Here is a 15,636-nt window from a genome sequence, read left to right on the forward strand (position 1 = left end):
TTTTCGAATGAAAAATACTTTATAACTTCTTACTACTTTATGAGGTGATTTTCAGTTACACTTTCCTATTTCCCACAGAGTAAATGACTTGTTTGCATAGACTTCAATAGACCCATCATACTGAGTCTTTCAAGTAACTCTGTACACATTACCACCTCCCAAGGAGTAAAAAAGTAAAAAACTCAGAGTGGCAGAAAAGGGTCTATACAATCTATCCTCAAGTTATGCTGACAGCTTATAAATACATTACTTCCCTTCATTCATTCCCCACACCAACAATGATCTTCCGAGGCTTGTTATGAGAATATAATAATACAACGTTATCTGAAAGTAGCCAGAATCCTGGCTGTACAGACCTCTCCTCTTGGAGCCACACACCACTGCTGAGGTTCCTCAAATGCTAGATGCCCTTATAAATGCTATTATAGTTCACACTTTTGTCCCTACGGAGGCCCTCTGGCTATGCGTGGGCACTTTCCCATCCTCTCCACCAGCAAACTTTAAATCATCCTTCCACATTCTGGCTATCATGGACATTGCTGCTATGAACATTGGGGTGCATGTGCACTTTCTTTTCACTGCATCTGTATCTTTGGGGTAAATACCTGGTAGTGCAATTGCTGGGCCATAGGGTAGCTCTATTTTTAAAATCTTGTGGAACCTCTATGCTGTTTTCCAGAGTGGCTGTAACAGCCTGCATTCCCACCAACAGTGTAAGAGGGTTCCCCTTTCTCCATATCCTTAACAACATTTGTTGTTCCCTGTTTTGTTAATTTTTGCCATTCTAACTGGAGTAATGTGGTACGTCATTGTGGTTTTGATTTGTATTTCCCTGATGGCTAGTGATGTTGAGCATTTTTTCATGTGTCTGTTAGCCATTTGTATGTCTTCTTTGGAGAAGTTCATGTCTTCTGCCTATTTTTTGACTGGGTTATTTGTTTTTTGAACGTTGATTTTGAGAAGCTCTTTATAGATCTTGGATATCAGCCCTTTATCTGTAATGGGGATATGCTAAGTGAAGTAAGTCAAGCAGAGAAAGATAATTATCACATGGTTTCACTCCTGTGTAGAACATAACCAATAACATACGGAACCATAGAGGAAGGAAGGGAAAACTGAAGGAAGAGAAATCAGACAGGAAGATGAACCGTGAGAGACCAGGGACCCCAGGAAACAAACTGAGGTTTTCAGAGGGGAGGAGGGGTGAGGGATCCGATAACAGGGTGATGGGTATTAAGGAGGGCACATGTTGTGATGAGCAGAGGGTGTTATATGCAACTAATGAATTATTGAACACTACATTAAAACTAATGATGTACTATACAGTGGCTAACTGAACGTAATAAAATAATATAAATCGTTCTTAAGAGTCGACTCCTAGAACTACTGGGAACCCACTGAACTACTGAAATATTATCTTCCCCTGCAAAATTTCCTCTCTCCTTCCGTAGGTATCATGGATTTCCTGCTCTGCCATCAGGGGCCTGGGGACCTCCCTCTACTAGACGGCTAATTACTCAGCATTGTGAGAGTTTGTTTACATGTTTGGGTTCCCCAAGTGACCATCAGCACATCAAGGACAGACGAAGTGGCATATAACGTGAATGGCGCTCATGGACCTAGAGACATATAATCTGCTTTCATCTACTCATTCCACTCATTTTAAACCATATAATCCTAGGTATCAGATTCTTTTATACAGTATGGGTTATTTCTACTCAGACCTGCAATAAACATAAATGAGATACAAAGATAAAGCGCTTAGTTAGCAAGTGAAATTGCACAGTGTTGTTATTCTTCTTTTCTCCAGCATCTAGCAGGGTACCTGGCACTGAGTGGGGCTCAGTTCTATTGCTAACCAGGGAAGGAACCATAGGATGAATAAAGACACCAAAATAAGCAAACTCTCAAGAAAAACTGACAAGTCTTAATTACGCAGCTGTTTGAAACTCACGAGTGTCTGTCCTTCCTCAAAACTATTCTCATTTCTCATTTTTATCAATAAGAACTACGACAGGATCAACAACAGCTGCTTTCAGCTTCTAGCAAAAGAAGAAAGGCAGGAAGAGCTGTTTTTTGGTTACAGTTTGTTTGTTGTTTACTGTTTTTGCAGAGTTAGAATTCTCTTGTAGCGGGAATACACTCAAAAGAAATGGATGTTTAACTTATCTAAGGCTTCTGTCTCATTCCAGTATTTAAGCACCTACTTAAACTCACCTTCTACAAGCATGTTTTAAAATAGTAATGCTTCATTTTCTCTCTCTGGTTTAAAAAGCTCAAATTCCATAGCTGGTCTAAAAAGAATGAGATGGTTTCTAGACACACAAGTAATCACAGTCATTATCCTGAGACTGTAGGGAAAAGAAAATAATAATAGAAAAATAACAACAAAGAAATAAAAGAGAGATTAGAGAGAGAGAAGGATAGGAATAAAGGTGAGTTAAAAATATTTAGCAGGGGCACCTGGGTGGCTCAGTGGGTTAAGCCTCTGCCTTTGGCTCAGGTCATGATCTCAGGGTCCTGGAATCGAGCCCTGCATTGGGCTCTCTGCTCTGCAGGGAGCCTGCTTCCTCCTCTCTGTCTGCCTGCCTCTCTGCTTATTTGTGATCTCTCTCTCTGTCAGATAAATAAATAAAATCTTTAAAAAATATATTTAGCAGACACAGTCTACCCTTTTCAAGTGGTGACCATAACTCTGCAGCCAACAATATGGAGTAATTTGGCTACATTCTGGTGCCATCCTATATTACAGAGGGGAAAAAAGAATGAGTAAATAAAGTAGGAAAAAGGAGGCTTATGACAGGAATAGAAAAATAAAATTGAAATCAAAATAAAGATCTATAAGAATAGTCTTTTGAATATTAATCAATAAAGCAATGCATTCCAGGACCACTTGTGGAATTAGCATAACGAAGTTTCAATTTCATCTGCCACCCACTACTTATGCCTTTACTCAATCAAGCATCTAATTAATCTTCCAGATGCTCAAAAATATGTGTTGAATGAATACTATTTCTACTTATTATTATTAATCGGCCTAAATGTTAATTTCTTCATTTTTAAACCTGTGGAAAGATAATAATATTCTCATAGAGTGATTGTGAGGACCTAAGGAAATCCATAAATATGGAGTCTATCAACTGGTTAGTTATTAGTGAAACTTAAAAAAGTAAGATACTTTTGTTTATTATTATTACTCAGTCAAAAAACAAGATAACTACTGGTTTAATTAAAGCAAAAACCGGCCAACAAACAAACAAAAAAGCCCTAGTTAACTTGACTTATTCATTCACTTTTAATTTAAAATTTCCAGATTTGGTAAATTATAAAAGACTCCTCCTTTCAAAGTATAGGTCTGCTTTTCTATCCCTTGAATCTGAGCCCACCTACATCCTTGATCATAAACAAAAGTTAGACATAGTTTGACAATAAATCCCATGTACAATTCACTTTACCAAAACCTGCTTTCTTTCTCCTTTTTAATTATATTCTGTATAAACATATACTTATATAAGTTTCCACTTTGTACCTATAATTGAAGATGAGCATGTTTTTATGCTTTTATTAAAATTAAGCATTTTCTTAAATCTTTGCCAGACTTTAGAGAAACTAGGGATTGTATTTCCATCTAATTTGTTGAAAGCACTGCCTTGGTATCATGAGACTTCGAAGACAACGACCACAATAATTTCAAATCGTAAAAATAATGAAAAATAGTACCTGAATATTCAAGAAGAGCCAGGAGTATCCTACACTTGACCTCTGCAAAAAAAAAAAAACAAACAAAAAAACATTAACAGTTAGTTGTTTAGTCTTTTTCTCCCACTAGCACCACATTTTAACTGTGCAGTAAAAATTAGCACAATCTTACTATATTAGATAATAAAAATCCCATTTACTTGACATGCTGTTCTTCCTATCTACCTATATAAATTCTATCCACTGCTCTAGATGTTACAATTTCTTACAGTTCTGATTTAAATTAGCTTGTGCAACACCATTCAAATTGTGCTACCTTTGGGGGCACCTGGGTGGCTCAGTGGGTTAAAGCCTCTGCCTTCGGCTCAGGTCATGATCTCAGGGTCCTGAGATCGAGCCCCAAATCGGGCTCTCTGCTCAGCAGGGAGCCTGCTTCCCTTCCTCTCTCTCTGCCTGCCTCTCTGCCTACTTGTGATCTCCGTCTGTCCAATAAATAAAATATTAAAAAAAAAAAAAAAATTGTGCTACCTTTGTTAAGTAACCCTTAACTGCTGTAGTGTGCTGGTGTTCTCTGAACTCCTATAGCGATTATGGTCTTGATCAATAAGTTCTCAAACAGCATTTTTTCTTAGTTACTTACACTTTTGAAGATTATATATGCATTTAATAATCTTTATCTATAATTATACATATCATATTACTCATTACGTATGATAATTATAAATTATATGTAATTATACAGATTATACTTACAGATTATAGTGTGTGCATGTGTATATATGTGTAATATGTACAGTGCATATATTATATATATATATATATATAGTCTCTCTCTCTCTAGACTTCCTTTCCTATCTCTATGTCAAGAACCGCCCTAAAGGGCAGAACAATACTAGATAGTTCCAAATACTGTTCTCCCCAGCCCATCTCCAAACAAGGGCAATCACAACTGTTTATCGTGTATTAGCTTCATACTCATTACTTTACTTCTAATTGGCAAATAGTTTACTCTCAATGAGTAAATATAAAAACATACAGAGCTTCTTCATGTCCCCCAGATTATGGGAAGTAAAAAAAAGTTTAAGTTGCATCCTATTCCAAACAGGTTCACAATAGAGTCAGAGTGACAAAGTTACCTGATAAGAAGTACAGGAGATATTTGAGAGGACATCACGTTTTAAAAGTGATAGCACAAGAACAAGAGAATTTCAGAGGCAGAAAAGTATCCTGGACGAAGAGTCCACAAGACACATCTGCTGCAGTCATCCCCCTTTATTTATGAGGGACATTCCAAGACTCCCCCACCCCAGTGGGTGCCTGAAACACTGGGTAGTACCAAGCCCAGTATATACTATGGTTTTTCCTGTACATCCATATACTTATGACAAAATTTAATTTACAAATTAGGCACAGTAAGAGATTAACAACAAGAACTAATAATAAAATAGAACAATTATAATAATACACTGTATTAAAGTTATGTGAATCTGGTCTCTCTCTCTCAAAATATCTTATTGTACCATACTTTTCCTTCTTGTGATGATGTGAGATGATAAAACGCCTCTGTGATGAGATGAAGTGAGGGGAATGATGTAGGTATCATGACGTAGAGTTAGGCTGTGACTGACCTTCTGACTAAGTCAAAAAGAGGATCATCTGCTTCTGGACTGTGGCTGACTAGGAGTAACTGAAACCAAGGAAGGCAAAACAGAGGATAGTGTGGTATAGCCGTACCAGCTTTGTGGTCTTCAGAAAATGGCTCAACCATAGTTGACCCTTGAACAACACAGGTTTGAACTGCATGGGTCCACTCATACGTGGAATTTTTTCAGTCAATACAGTATCGTACTGTAAATGTATTTTTCTTTTCATGATTTTTTAAACATTTTCTTTTCTCTAGCTTTCTTTATTGAAAGAATATAATATATGATACATGTAATGTACAAAATATGTATTAACTGATTATTTATGTTATCAGTTAGGCTCTGGTCAGCAGTAAGCTGTTAGTAGTGAGGTTTTGGGGGAGTCAGAAGCTACATGCAGATTGACTGTACAGGGAGTCAGTGCCCCTAACCTTCATGCTGTTCAATGGTCAACTATACTTTGAGTTTCAAGGTGCTCATTTATAAGTGATGATAACACCTATCTTATCTATTTTATAGGCCTGTGTAGGAAAAATAAACAGGGATATATATTAAAAGCCTTGGGAAATTCTTTAACATGCTGTGTATCTATGAAGCACTGCTATTATTTTATTCTGAATCCAGCTAAAAATTTGGTATAGAATTCTGAGTCTTGAAAATGTTTTTAAACATTTTTTAAAGTTACAGTGTCAAGGGAATAGGTTCATATCCTAAAAGTGGGAAAGAGTGCTAGCAAGAGAGTATAGTAAAGAATGAATACCAAATATCCAACAATCTAGCATAGAAAAGATTTTATTATATCATTTAGAGACTGAGATTGGGATACAATTAGAAAGCCTCATTTAAAAATTGGATCCAACACCAGAATGATGAGTTTAAACTTAGCTAACAAAAATCATGTAAGGTTCTGGGCAGGGTTCTAAAATGAACATAATATTTTAGGAAGTTGAATATAGTATATAGTAATATATAAATCAGAAAAGATAGAGATGGGGGATTATCCAGAAAACTGTTCCAATTACTGCAGTAAGAAGAAAAAGGGGGAAATTGGAGACTTTTGATTTAAAAAAATGGAAGAAGTTCTTTAGGATATTTGGGACAAAGGCAAAGGGAAAAAAATAAAAAATAATAATAAGTTGCTGAAACAATGGGAGATTTTGAAAAGAGTACAACTTTTGTAGGTGGCAAGAACTGAAAATGTGTTTACTAATAAACATTTGACTTTAAGGGGATGGTGGGTCTAATTCTGTCACAAATTCCAGTGTGTGTGTTTTTCCCCCATACCACCAAGCAACTGTCTAATACTATCTGGGTATCCTACAGTTCAACTCAGTTATGGCATTATCTACCTGGAGATAGCATCAGATCTCACAGAGTAAGGGCTCAGTTCCACAAGACTGCCCCCCGCCCAAACACACACACACACTTCATGTGCCAACTGCAAGTCCTGGTTGCCACCTATGCTTCTGACTAACTGGCTGCAGATTGGTGGTTTCAGTGACTCTCTCTTGGGTTTGATTAATTGGCTAGAGCGGCTCACAGAACTTTGAGAAACATTTTACCTACTAAATCACCTGTTTATTATAAAAGGATATAGCTCAGGAGCCAGATGGAGGAGATGCACCTCCAAGGTATGGGGAAATGGTACAGCACTTCCATGCTCTCTGAAAGCATCACTCTTCTAGAACTAACCCTGAAGCTCTCTGAACCTCACCCTGTTGGGATCTTGTGGAGGCTTCATTACATAGGCATGATTGATTAAATCATTGGTCATTGGTATCAGAACTCAATCTCCAACCCTTCTCTGCTCCCAGAAGTTGGGAGTGGTATTGAAAGTTCCAACTCTCTAATCACATGGTTGGCTTCCTTGGCAAATCAGCTCCCATCCTTAGAAGTTTTCCAAAAGTTACCTCACGGGCATAACAAAAGACACCTTTATAGTTCTCATCATAAGAAATTCCAAGAGTTTTAGGAAATCTGTGCAAGGAAAGGGGACAAAGACCAAATATATATTTCTTATATAAATCCCAGTATCACTGTGTGCTAATCATGTAAAAACATCTTCAGCTGGCTGATAATCTGAGACCATAATTTAGTGTAGAGATGAAGCAGGAGACAGACATCACCTTAGTGCTTAGTGACATGACAAAATTAATCTATCCCCCACTTAGTCCACTGTGTTTTCTGCTCTCTTCTGCCCTCAGTTTGGCAAACTATGATATGAACACATGAATGACACAGTGTGAGGCAGCTTAGGAATGGTACTGTAACAGTGTTCCCTATATAAAGATCATAGAATTATTATATTCTGATATATACTTGATAGGACATTTTGAAATCAGAGATGAACAAATGATGAGGTTCAGAACATGCTACCCCAAAATATGGCAATTTGGCATACTGAAAATTTTAAGCTGAAGGAACTTGATAAACAGCAGGTGTATGGAGGACTCTCTGGTCTCCCCCTACTTCCCTGAAGCTGATCATAAAACTCTCTTGTGAGAAGTGCCCTCCCAATCCCAGAGGAAAGGAGCATCCTTATTTTCAAAGACAGAGGGACACTGAGAAGAACAGGCCTTGCTAAGTTTCTCCAGTTTGCTACCCTTAGCGCATACCCTTCCATCCTATCACATTTTTCCAAAGCTTTCTACTCTTTATCAAACCTAGTGTAAAAGCACTCAGGTTTAACAATTTCTTCTGAAATTCATTTCCTTACAAAGTCTCCTGTATCATATAAAACATATTAAATAAATTTATATGTGTTTCCCTAGTTAATTTATCTTTTGTCTGACTGATCTATAGGGCCCAGCCAAAGAACCTAGTATGGTAGAAGGGAAAAAAAAATTACTTTTTTCCTCCCTTACAGAAACATGAGAATGGGGTTATCCCTGCTGTATAATAAACCATGAAATTCTGGCAAGGTGACATTATGTTGAATTTCTAGCCAAGACCTAACCCTTCATTAAATGATCCCCTATATAAAGACAATTGGGAAATAGAATGAAGAGTACTTTAAGTTGAATAGAATAAATTCATAATGAATCAGTGAGGTTACATCAGAGAACCTCCACATAACAAGCAGTTGATTACAAGAATCTCAATGCTGCTGCTTCCATTCTGTATAACAGGACCAGACAACAAACAGATGAGCAAGAAATGACAGCTTGACCTCTTTCTTGACAGTCCTTGGACTGAACTAGTGATTAATCATTCTTTAAAGATTCACTTAACATAGTGACAATCAGAGAACTTAACCAAAGAAGTGCATCTCACTAAAACTTGCAAACAGGGATATAACTTAAATTCTGCAAAGAGCCCTCCCCACACCATTCACTGGAAGACAGTCAGCACACCCAACCATACTCAACCAGTTGTTTAGCTCCCCTGACCAAGACTGGCACCCATATTCACGACACACATCAATCAATATATGTAAATAGTTATCATTTCTATAGCTGCTTCTTGTGATATGAGTGAGGTATTGAGGTTATAAAAGCAGGACTTACGATGAAAATGTTAAGATTTTTAAGATGAATACCATTAAAATTAAGCTTTTTATCTTGCATTAGATAAAGTTTATATCTTAAAGATAAAGCTCCTCAAAAAACAAAACAAGAAAAGGTTTAAAGATTTCTCTGTTCTTAACTGATATTGCATTTACTCTGAAAACAACTATAATGTAAAAAAAAAACCCTCAAAGATGATGAGAACAAATGCATTTATATATTTTTAAAGATTTCATTTAAATTCAAGTTACTTAACACACAGTATATTATTAGTTTCAGGGGTAGAGAGAACAAGTGCATTTAGATTCATGAATTATAATTCCTAGGAGTGTTATGATACTGGCATTTATTCTGCAAAAAGAAAAAACACAAAAACAAAAACCTTCTACTCAGTAAAATACGTTTGAATTCCTTAAACCAAGCAGTCTTTAAAAGATGTATTTATCATTTCTGCTACTCATTACTTTGGGAGGTTTTAAATTCAGACTTTTCATCAAATATGATGTTATAATCTGTCACAAATAACCACTATATGTAGCTATAAAATAAAAATGTAGCCAAGAAATACAGCTGTCAAAAACAAAAGATTTTATCGCACAATAGAACTGCTGTGATTTATTTGGAGCTTTCCATATCTGTACAAACCTTTCCTCCACTGAACTCTAAATGAGTATCTAAGCTGTTATATTTAAGTATATTTCTAGGCAGAAGACTTAGTAATCACAGAACATATACATATCTTTTTCATTTGGTAAATGAAGAAACTGAGGCCCAAAGGAGTTATGCCACAGGCCCAGACTCTATCAGATTTAAGAGCTGTCTTTTGTCAGCAACTTTCTCTAACTTTCTCTACACAACTTTGTCTAACTCTCTCTAGCAGTGACCGGGGGATACACTGTAATTCTGCTGAGTGTTATTTACCACATGCAACTGACATACAAAGACCGAGGAATAAAAATGTAAACGTAGGCATATACTTATTTATTGTGGCAGTTTCTCAACCTTAGCACTATTGACATTTTGGGCCAAATAATTCTTTGTCGTGAGGGACTGTCCTGTACATTGCAGAACATTTGTCAGCATCTCTGGCCTCTAAACACTGGATGCCAAGAGCACCCCCACAATGGTGACAACCGAAAATATCTCCAGACGTCGCCAACAACTGGTCTGATGTTGGGAAGAAAATCACCAAATTAAGCATTTTAAAAAACTTAAACAAATTTCTCATTTCATCTTTTCTACCATACTTGTTTTGGAAACACTCAGAATTTTCTACACCCTGACCCTAAACAACACGTAATCAGATGCACTAGAGCTGTCCTGAAATGTCCTATCTCCAACTCCAGTCGCAGGATGTTGAGTAAACAATGTCATGAGAGTTAATAACAATAAACTTAGACAAATATGAAAAAGAAACTTATAAACCAATGACGTGGCCTATCTTACTATTTCGATTCTTCCAAGTTCACAGTTAACTTTTTAGACTTCCTGTAAAACTTAGCTTCGTGACTTTGGTGAATCTTTAGAAATTTTGCTGATATTGTTTCATATTTTAAAATATGAAACTCTTCACATTCCATGTCCTCCCAAGTATGAGCCCTTATTTTATTCACCAAGAATATTCTCCGTGATACAATGTACATCGTTTAGAACCTTGGAACATAAGACTCTATAATCCTATTCCTCCTTTTTCTTCCACCCTCCCTCACCCTTTCCAGTTCTTTGATTTTCCTCATAACATGACATATTGTAAAAAAGTAATCAAGGTATTACTGAACTTTTGGTTTTAAATCATTATTGCTAATGCTATGCAATATTCTTTGCTTTTCCTCCTGACCTTCAACAAATTTTCTGATGTTCTGAGCAAGATTCCGGACACTGCTGGGAAGATTCCAAGGGTCTTGCTTGATGTGAAGTCTTAACCTTTTTGGACAACTCAACTTTGGTTCCATTTCCTGCTGAAATTCTAAATAAATACAGAAAATCTCTTTTAAGTTTCAACCATTTACTGAACAGTTAACAAATCTGTGAGCTTCAGAATCATCTTTCATTCCTGTTGTCCTGGGTTATTAGCATGGTGGTACTTTCTCTAATTATATTTCAGGAGAAAATTGGTTAAATCTAAAAAAGAAAGGCTAACCTTATTATTTTCTTACAAACATTTAAACAAAGGAGCAAATTTAGATAAAAACTCTCTTTTCAATATCTGAAAGTAGATGTCAGAAAGTGGCAGCTCTAGATCTTATTCTGTTCGGCTGTTCTTTTTGTCAAAGCTCATTCCTGAAACCCCTTCCCCCACCAATGAATGGGCTACCACCAAGTAGGCATGCTGGTTTCAGCAAAAGCTGCAACACTTCACACTTATGTGACACTTACATCTCTTCAATTAACTCATTCCTATTTATTGTGGTCCCTATAGGCATTGCACATTTTAAATTTGCAAATAAATTTAAAACATCCTATACTGACTTTTTATCTGTATTTCAAAGTTATTAAAATAGAGTTAATATGAAGGGGATTATGAAACATGAGTAGCCATTTTCTTCTTACACTATGCCTTTACTTCATGACTGCATTATTTCCCAACTTTGTTTCCCAATTGTTTCTCATAGTGACTTTTTATTTAAAAATTTTTTATTAATTAATTAATTACTTATTTTTTAAACTTTTTAAAAAAAGATTTTATTTATTTATTTGACAGAAAGAGATCACAAGTAGGCAGAGAGGCAGGCAGGGGGGGGGGGGAAGCGGGTGCCCTGCCAAGCAGAGCTTGGGGGGGGGGCTTGACCCCAGGACCCTGGGATCATGACCTGAGCTGACGGTAGAGGATTTAACCCACTGAGCCACCCAGGTGCCCCTCTAATAGTGACTTTTTAAACCTTACCTTGTAATCCTTGACCTGGTGTGAGGTACTTGGTTTGCTCAAAGGCCCTTATAACAGCTTGCCCTTTTAGGAGATTGGTAATTGAATCCACCTGCCGTAACAGCAGAGATATCTGAAAGTTACATACTTCTCATAATACATAATAAATGCATTTCTAAGGGTAAATCTTGTAAAATATTTTTGTCTTAAAGCCATAATTATTTTTGAAATTGCATGATGCTTAAAAATCCATCTTTAAATAAAATATTGGAATAAACTCACTGACAACACTTGCAATATTTCTTATCCCACCATATATTAATATAAGATATAAATATGCTCAATATATTCATTTCACAAAAGAAGATTTCTAGGGTTATTTTTAAAAACCCTAAAAGACATCATAATCTTTTTCAAAGCAGTAAAATCTTCTACTCTATGAATTTGGTTATTGATATAAATTTTCCTAAAAATGCAAAACACCAATACAAACACCAAGAGAATCTTGTGCTTCTTGAAATTAGGAATAAAGTCAAGCAAGAAATGTCATGAAGAATTCTGAAAACCTACAGAGAAGCAAAGTAAAAAAAAAGAAGCTTTTTTTACTATGTCTGAAAAAGGGATTCCCAACAGTCTGATGTGTGGGAAAAGAAGACTTCTAGTTGTCCCAATCATACCTGGCTGAAAAGATGCTCAAGACAGCCATGTATCTTGTCCTGCTTATCATGAGAAATGCGAACACTGAGGGGAAGTTCATCACCTAGAAATAAAAAATAAGTCACACATCTATGTTTAACATACTAAAATATTTTAATATAAATACACCAAAAATAATAATTAAACATGCAGTCTTATTCCATCATGTTCTTATGATCAGATAAAGAATTCCAAAAGATTTAATAGCAGTTAGGATGTCAGATGACTGCTCTTTGAAACAGAGGTGGAAGCAGAGTGCCTCACAGGAGAAAACACTCTATTATACCCTATGTCAATGATTTTTTCAAATAGTGCAATTTCCTAATGGTTAAATAGTCGAAACAAACTACGTATTTCAAAATGAAGAAGTGTCCTAACTGGGTGCAAAGTCTCTGTTCTTAACATACCCCAGATAAGACATTTGTAAGATATTTCTCTCAGTCAGTGTTTTCATCATTCCCCTCCCTGTGCATCTACTATCTCAGAAGTCCTCAGGTTCAAAGCCCATCCCACCTCCTCACACAGTCAACAACACCTCATGTTTTAGGATAACCTGTTTCCTATGTACCTAGCTTCCTTCGTAGTACCACAGAAAATCCTAAAATATATATTAAGATCAGACTTCATTTGTTTCTTTCATCTCTTTTTAATTCACTCTGTTCACCACGCGGGATTGGGACGTTGACATCACCCAGCACGTGTGGCGGCCAAGGACAACTGATCCAAGGCGAAAACGCATGTCGATCACACACTGGCATCCCCGAAAGGTATCTCCCTGAGGACGGGCAGCAGAAAAGGTCACATGCCAAACGCACCTGAGTCCATCTCATCACTGTGGAAGTAGGAGCTGCACTGGCTGCTGCAGATGCTGGTGAAGGAGGCGATGGAATTCCTGTTGCTGTTGCAGTCGCTGGGGAGAAGGAGAAACACAACACGTCACTTTCAGAGTGAATTTGCTGCCACCCTCCCTGTTCTTACTAGATAAACAGGTCATGCCACAGTTAGGCTTATTGACATGTCTTGGAGAAAATTACGAGAAGAACCACTTTTGTTTGACTCCCATTTTATCTTACGGTTTAAAAAAATTTGAATTCAATTGTATTTCAAAATCTCTTAAGCCGTGTAGACTGATCCTGAATGATTTTTTTTTTTTTTTTTAATCTGAAGTTAGAAAACTAGGAGTCAGGGCACCTGGGTGGCTCAGTGGGTTAAAGCCTCTGCCTTCAGCTCAGGTCGTGATCCCAGGGTTCTGGGATCAGGTCCCGCATCGGGCTCTCTGCTCAGCAGGGAGCCTACTTTCCACCCCCTTTCTCTGCCTCTCTGCCTGCTTGTGATCTCTGTTTGTCAAAAGAAAGAAAAAAAGAAAGAAAGAAAACTAGGAGTCAAAGTGCACTTAAAATTCGTCATTATCTATTTGAGGCAGTGTGTCTGAGTTAACGTACTCATAAAGACAAGGTCCTGTTTCATGATCTCTGCCTTTCGAGTCTCTCTGGTAGCTTTAAATTATGACTCATCAGCTGCTCTCTGAGCTTCCCGGGAGAGGACGGCACCCTGTCTCCACCCCAGAGCTCAGCACTGGCCGCCACATCTGGTCAGGGCTCGATAATGGTCAAAGTAGAAGGAAAGAATGGGTAAAAGCTTTGTGTGTGAATATGGACACATTACAAAATTTCAGAAAGAGTATCAGAGACGGAATATTTTTTCCCTCTCAGAATCAGTAAGAAGCACTTACTTAACTTTAAATTTATATTTAAAATTTCTAGTTTAGCCTAGAGGGAGACTCGGAGGGCAATTTTAATTATCTGAGAACTAGAAATTGAGGTAAGAAAATATTTTTAGATCTGTAATTTCTCACTGGAGAAAAACCACAGGTTCTTATTAAACAGTCTACTGGTATCCTTTGAAGCTAAAAGTAAAGGAAATGGTCAAGATGGTTAATCTGTGTTATATACTATTAAATCTCTAGGAATAATCAACTCTTATGTGTTTGTTAAAATCCTTTTCATGTAGAAATTAGGATAGTACAGTGGTTAAGAGAGAAACCGTGAGCCGGCCCACCTGGTTTCACATGTATATTATGTAATTCCTGTGGCTTCAGTTTCTTCACATGTAAAATGGGGTTAATATCAGCATGTGCCATGTAGGACTGTGTTGGGAATTATGTGAGATCCTCCTGTTTCCCCATGTGTCCAGTAAAAATGTTTTTAACATTAGCGATTTGTGCTAAACGTCTCTGAGAAGAATAACTTTAATAGTAATTACTTAATATTTTCTCACTGTAAAATACTGTATAATAAATAACAGTGAATAAGAGAGCTTTTGCCCTTGGTTAAAGTAAATAAGACAGGAGGCATGCAGGTGGTGCAGTCCACTGAGCGTTAGACTCTTGGTTTCCACTCAGGTCATGATCTTAGGGTCATGAGATTGCCATCGTTGGAAGGATGATGGTAGGCAGATGACAACAGACTTTGGAGGTAAGCTGTTACAGGTTGATTGCATCTCCCCCTAAAATCCACAGGTGGAAGTCTGACACTCGGGACCCAGAAATACAATCTTGTTTGGATTGAGGATTTTTACAGACATAATTAAGTTAAAATGAAGTCATTATGGTGGGCCCAAATTCAGTATGACTGGTGAATTCCTGAGAAGGGGAAATGTGGCCACAGGGAAACACTTAAGAGGGAAAGGACAAGAAGACACAGGGAGAAGATGGCCATCTACAACCAAGAGGCCCAGACCTGATCCTTCCTCCACAGACCTCAGAAAAAAACAGCACTGCTGACACCGTGATCATGGACTTCTGGCCCCAGAACTGTCGGATAATGAATAAATAAACGTCTTTGTTTAAGCCACCCAGTCCTTGGTACTTTGTTACAGCAATCAAATCAAGATTGTACAAAGTGTGCAAGAGAGGGGCACCTGGTGTCTGAGCTGGTTAAGCATCAGCCTTTGGCTTAGGTTGTGATCCCAGGGTCTTGGAATCCAGCCCTGCTTCGGGCTCCCTGTTCAGTGGGGAATCTGCTTCTCCCTCTCCCTCTGACTTTCCCCACTGCTCCTGCTCCCACTTGCTCACTCTCTCCCAAATGAATAATAATAATAAATCTTTAGAAGTTGTGCAAGAGAGGGAAAGAAAGAAAGCTGGTCATGGAGGTAAGCAGGAAAAATTAATCCAATTTGTTTGGAACACAGAATATAAGAAAAAAAAGGGGAGAAACACACAAAAAAAGAA

General features: G+C 37.3%; 1 protein-coding gene across 1 annotated transcript in view; it reads right to left on the reverse strand.

The window, feature by feature from the left end:
- The window catches only part of LOC308341017 (phosphatidylinositol 3,4,5-trisphosphate-dependent Rac exchanger 2 protein), a gene marked incomplete at its 5' end in the record, with an annotated part of 290,021 nt that overhangs the window by 98,397 nt on the left and 175,988 nt on the right, over positions 1-15,636 (reverse strand). Inside the window, 5 exons of the mRNA XM_080800603.1 lie at positions 3,721-3,762; positions 10,686-10,814; positions 11,733-11,823; positions 12,389-12,471; positions 13,223-13,317. Of these exons, the coding sequence (XP_080656729.1) occupies positions 3,721-3,762; positions 10,686-10,814; positions 11,733-11,823; positions 12,389-12,471; positions 13,223-13,317 (440 nt within the window). The remainder of the gene's footprint in view (positions 1-3,720; positions 3,763-10,685; positions 10,815-11,732; positions 11,824-12,388; positions 12,472-13,222; positions 13,318-15,636) is intronic.

The sequence above is a fragment of the Martes martes genome (assembly GCF_963455335.1).
Source record: "Martes martes genome assembly, chromosome: 4".
Taxonomy (NCBI): domain Eukaryota; kingdom Metazoa; phylum Chordata; class Mammalia; order Carnivora; family Mustelidae; genus Martes; species Martes martes.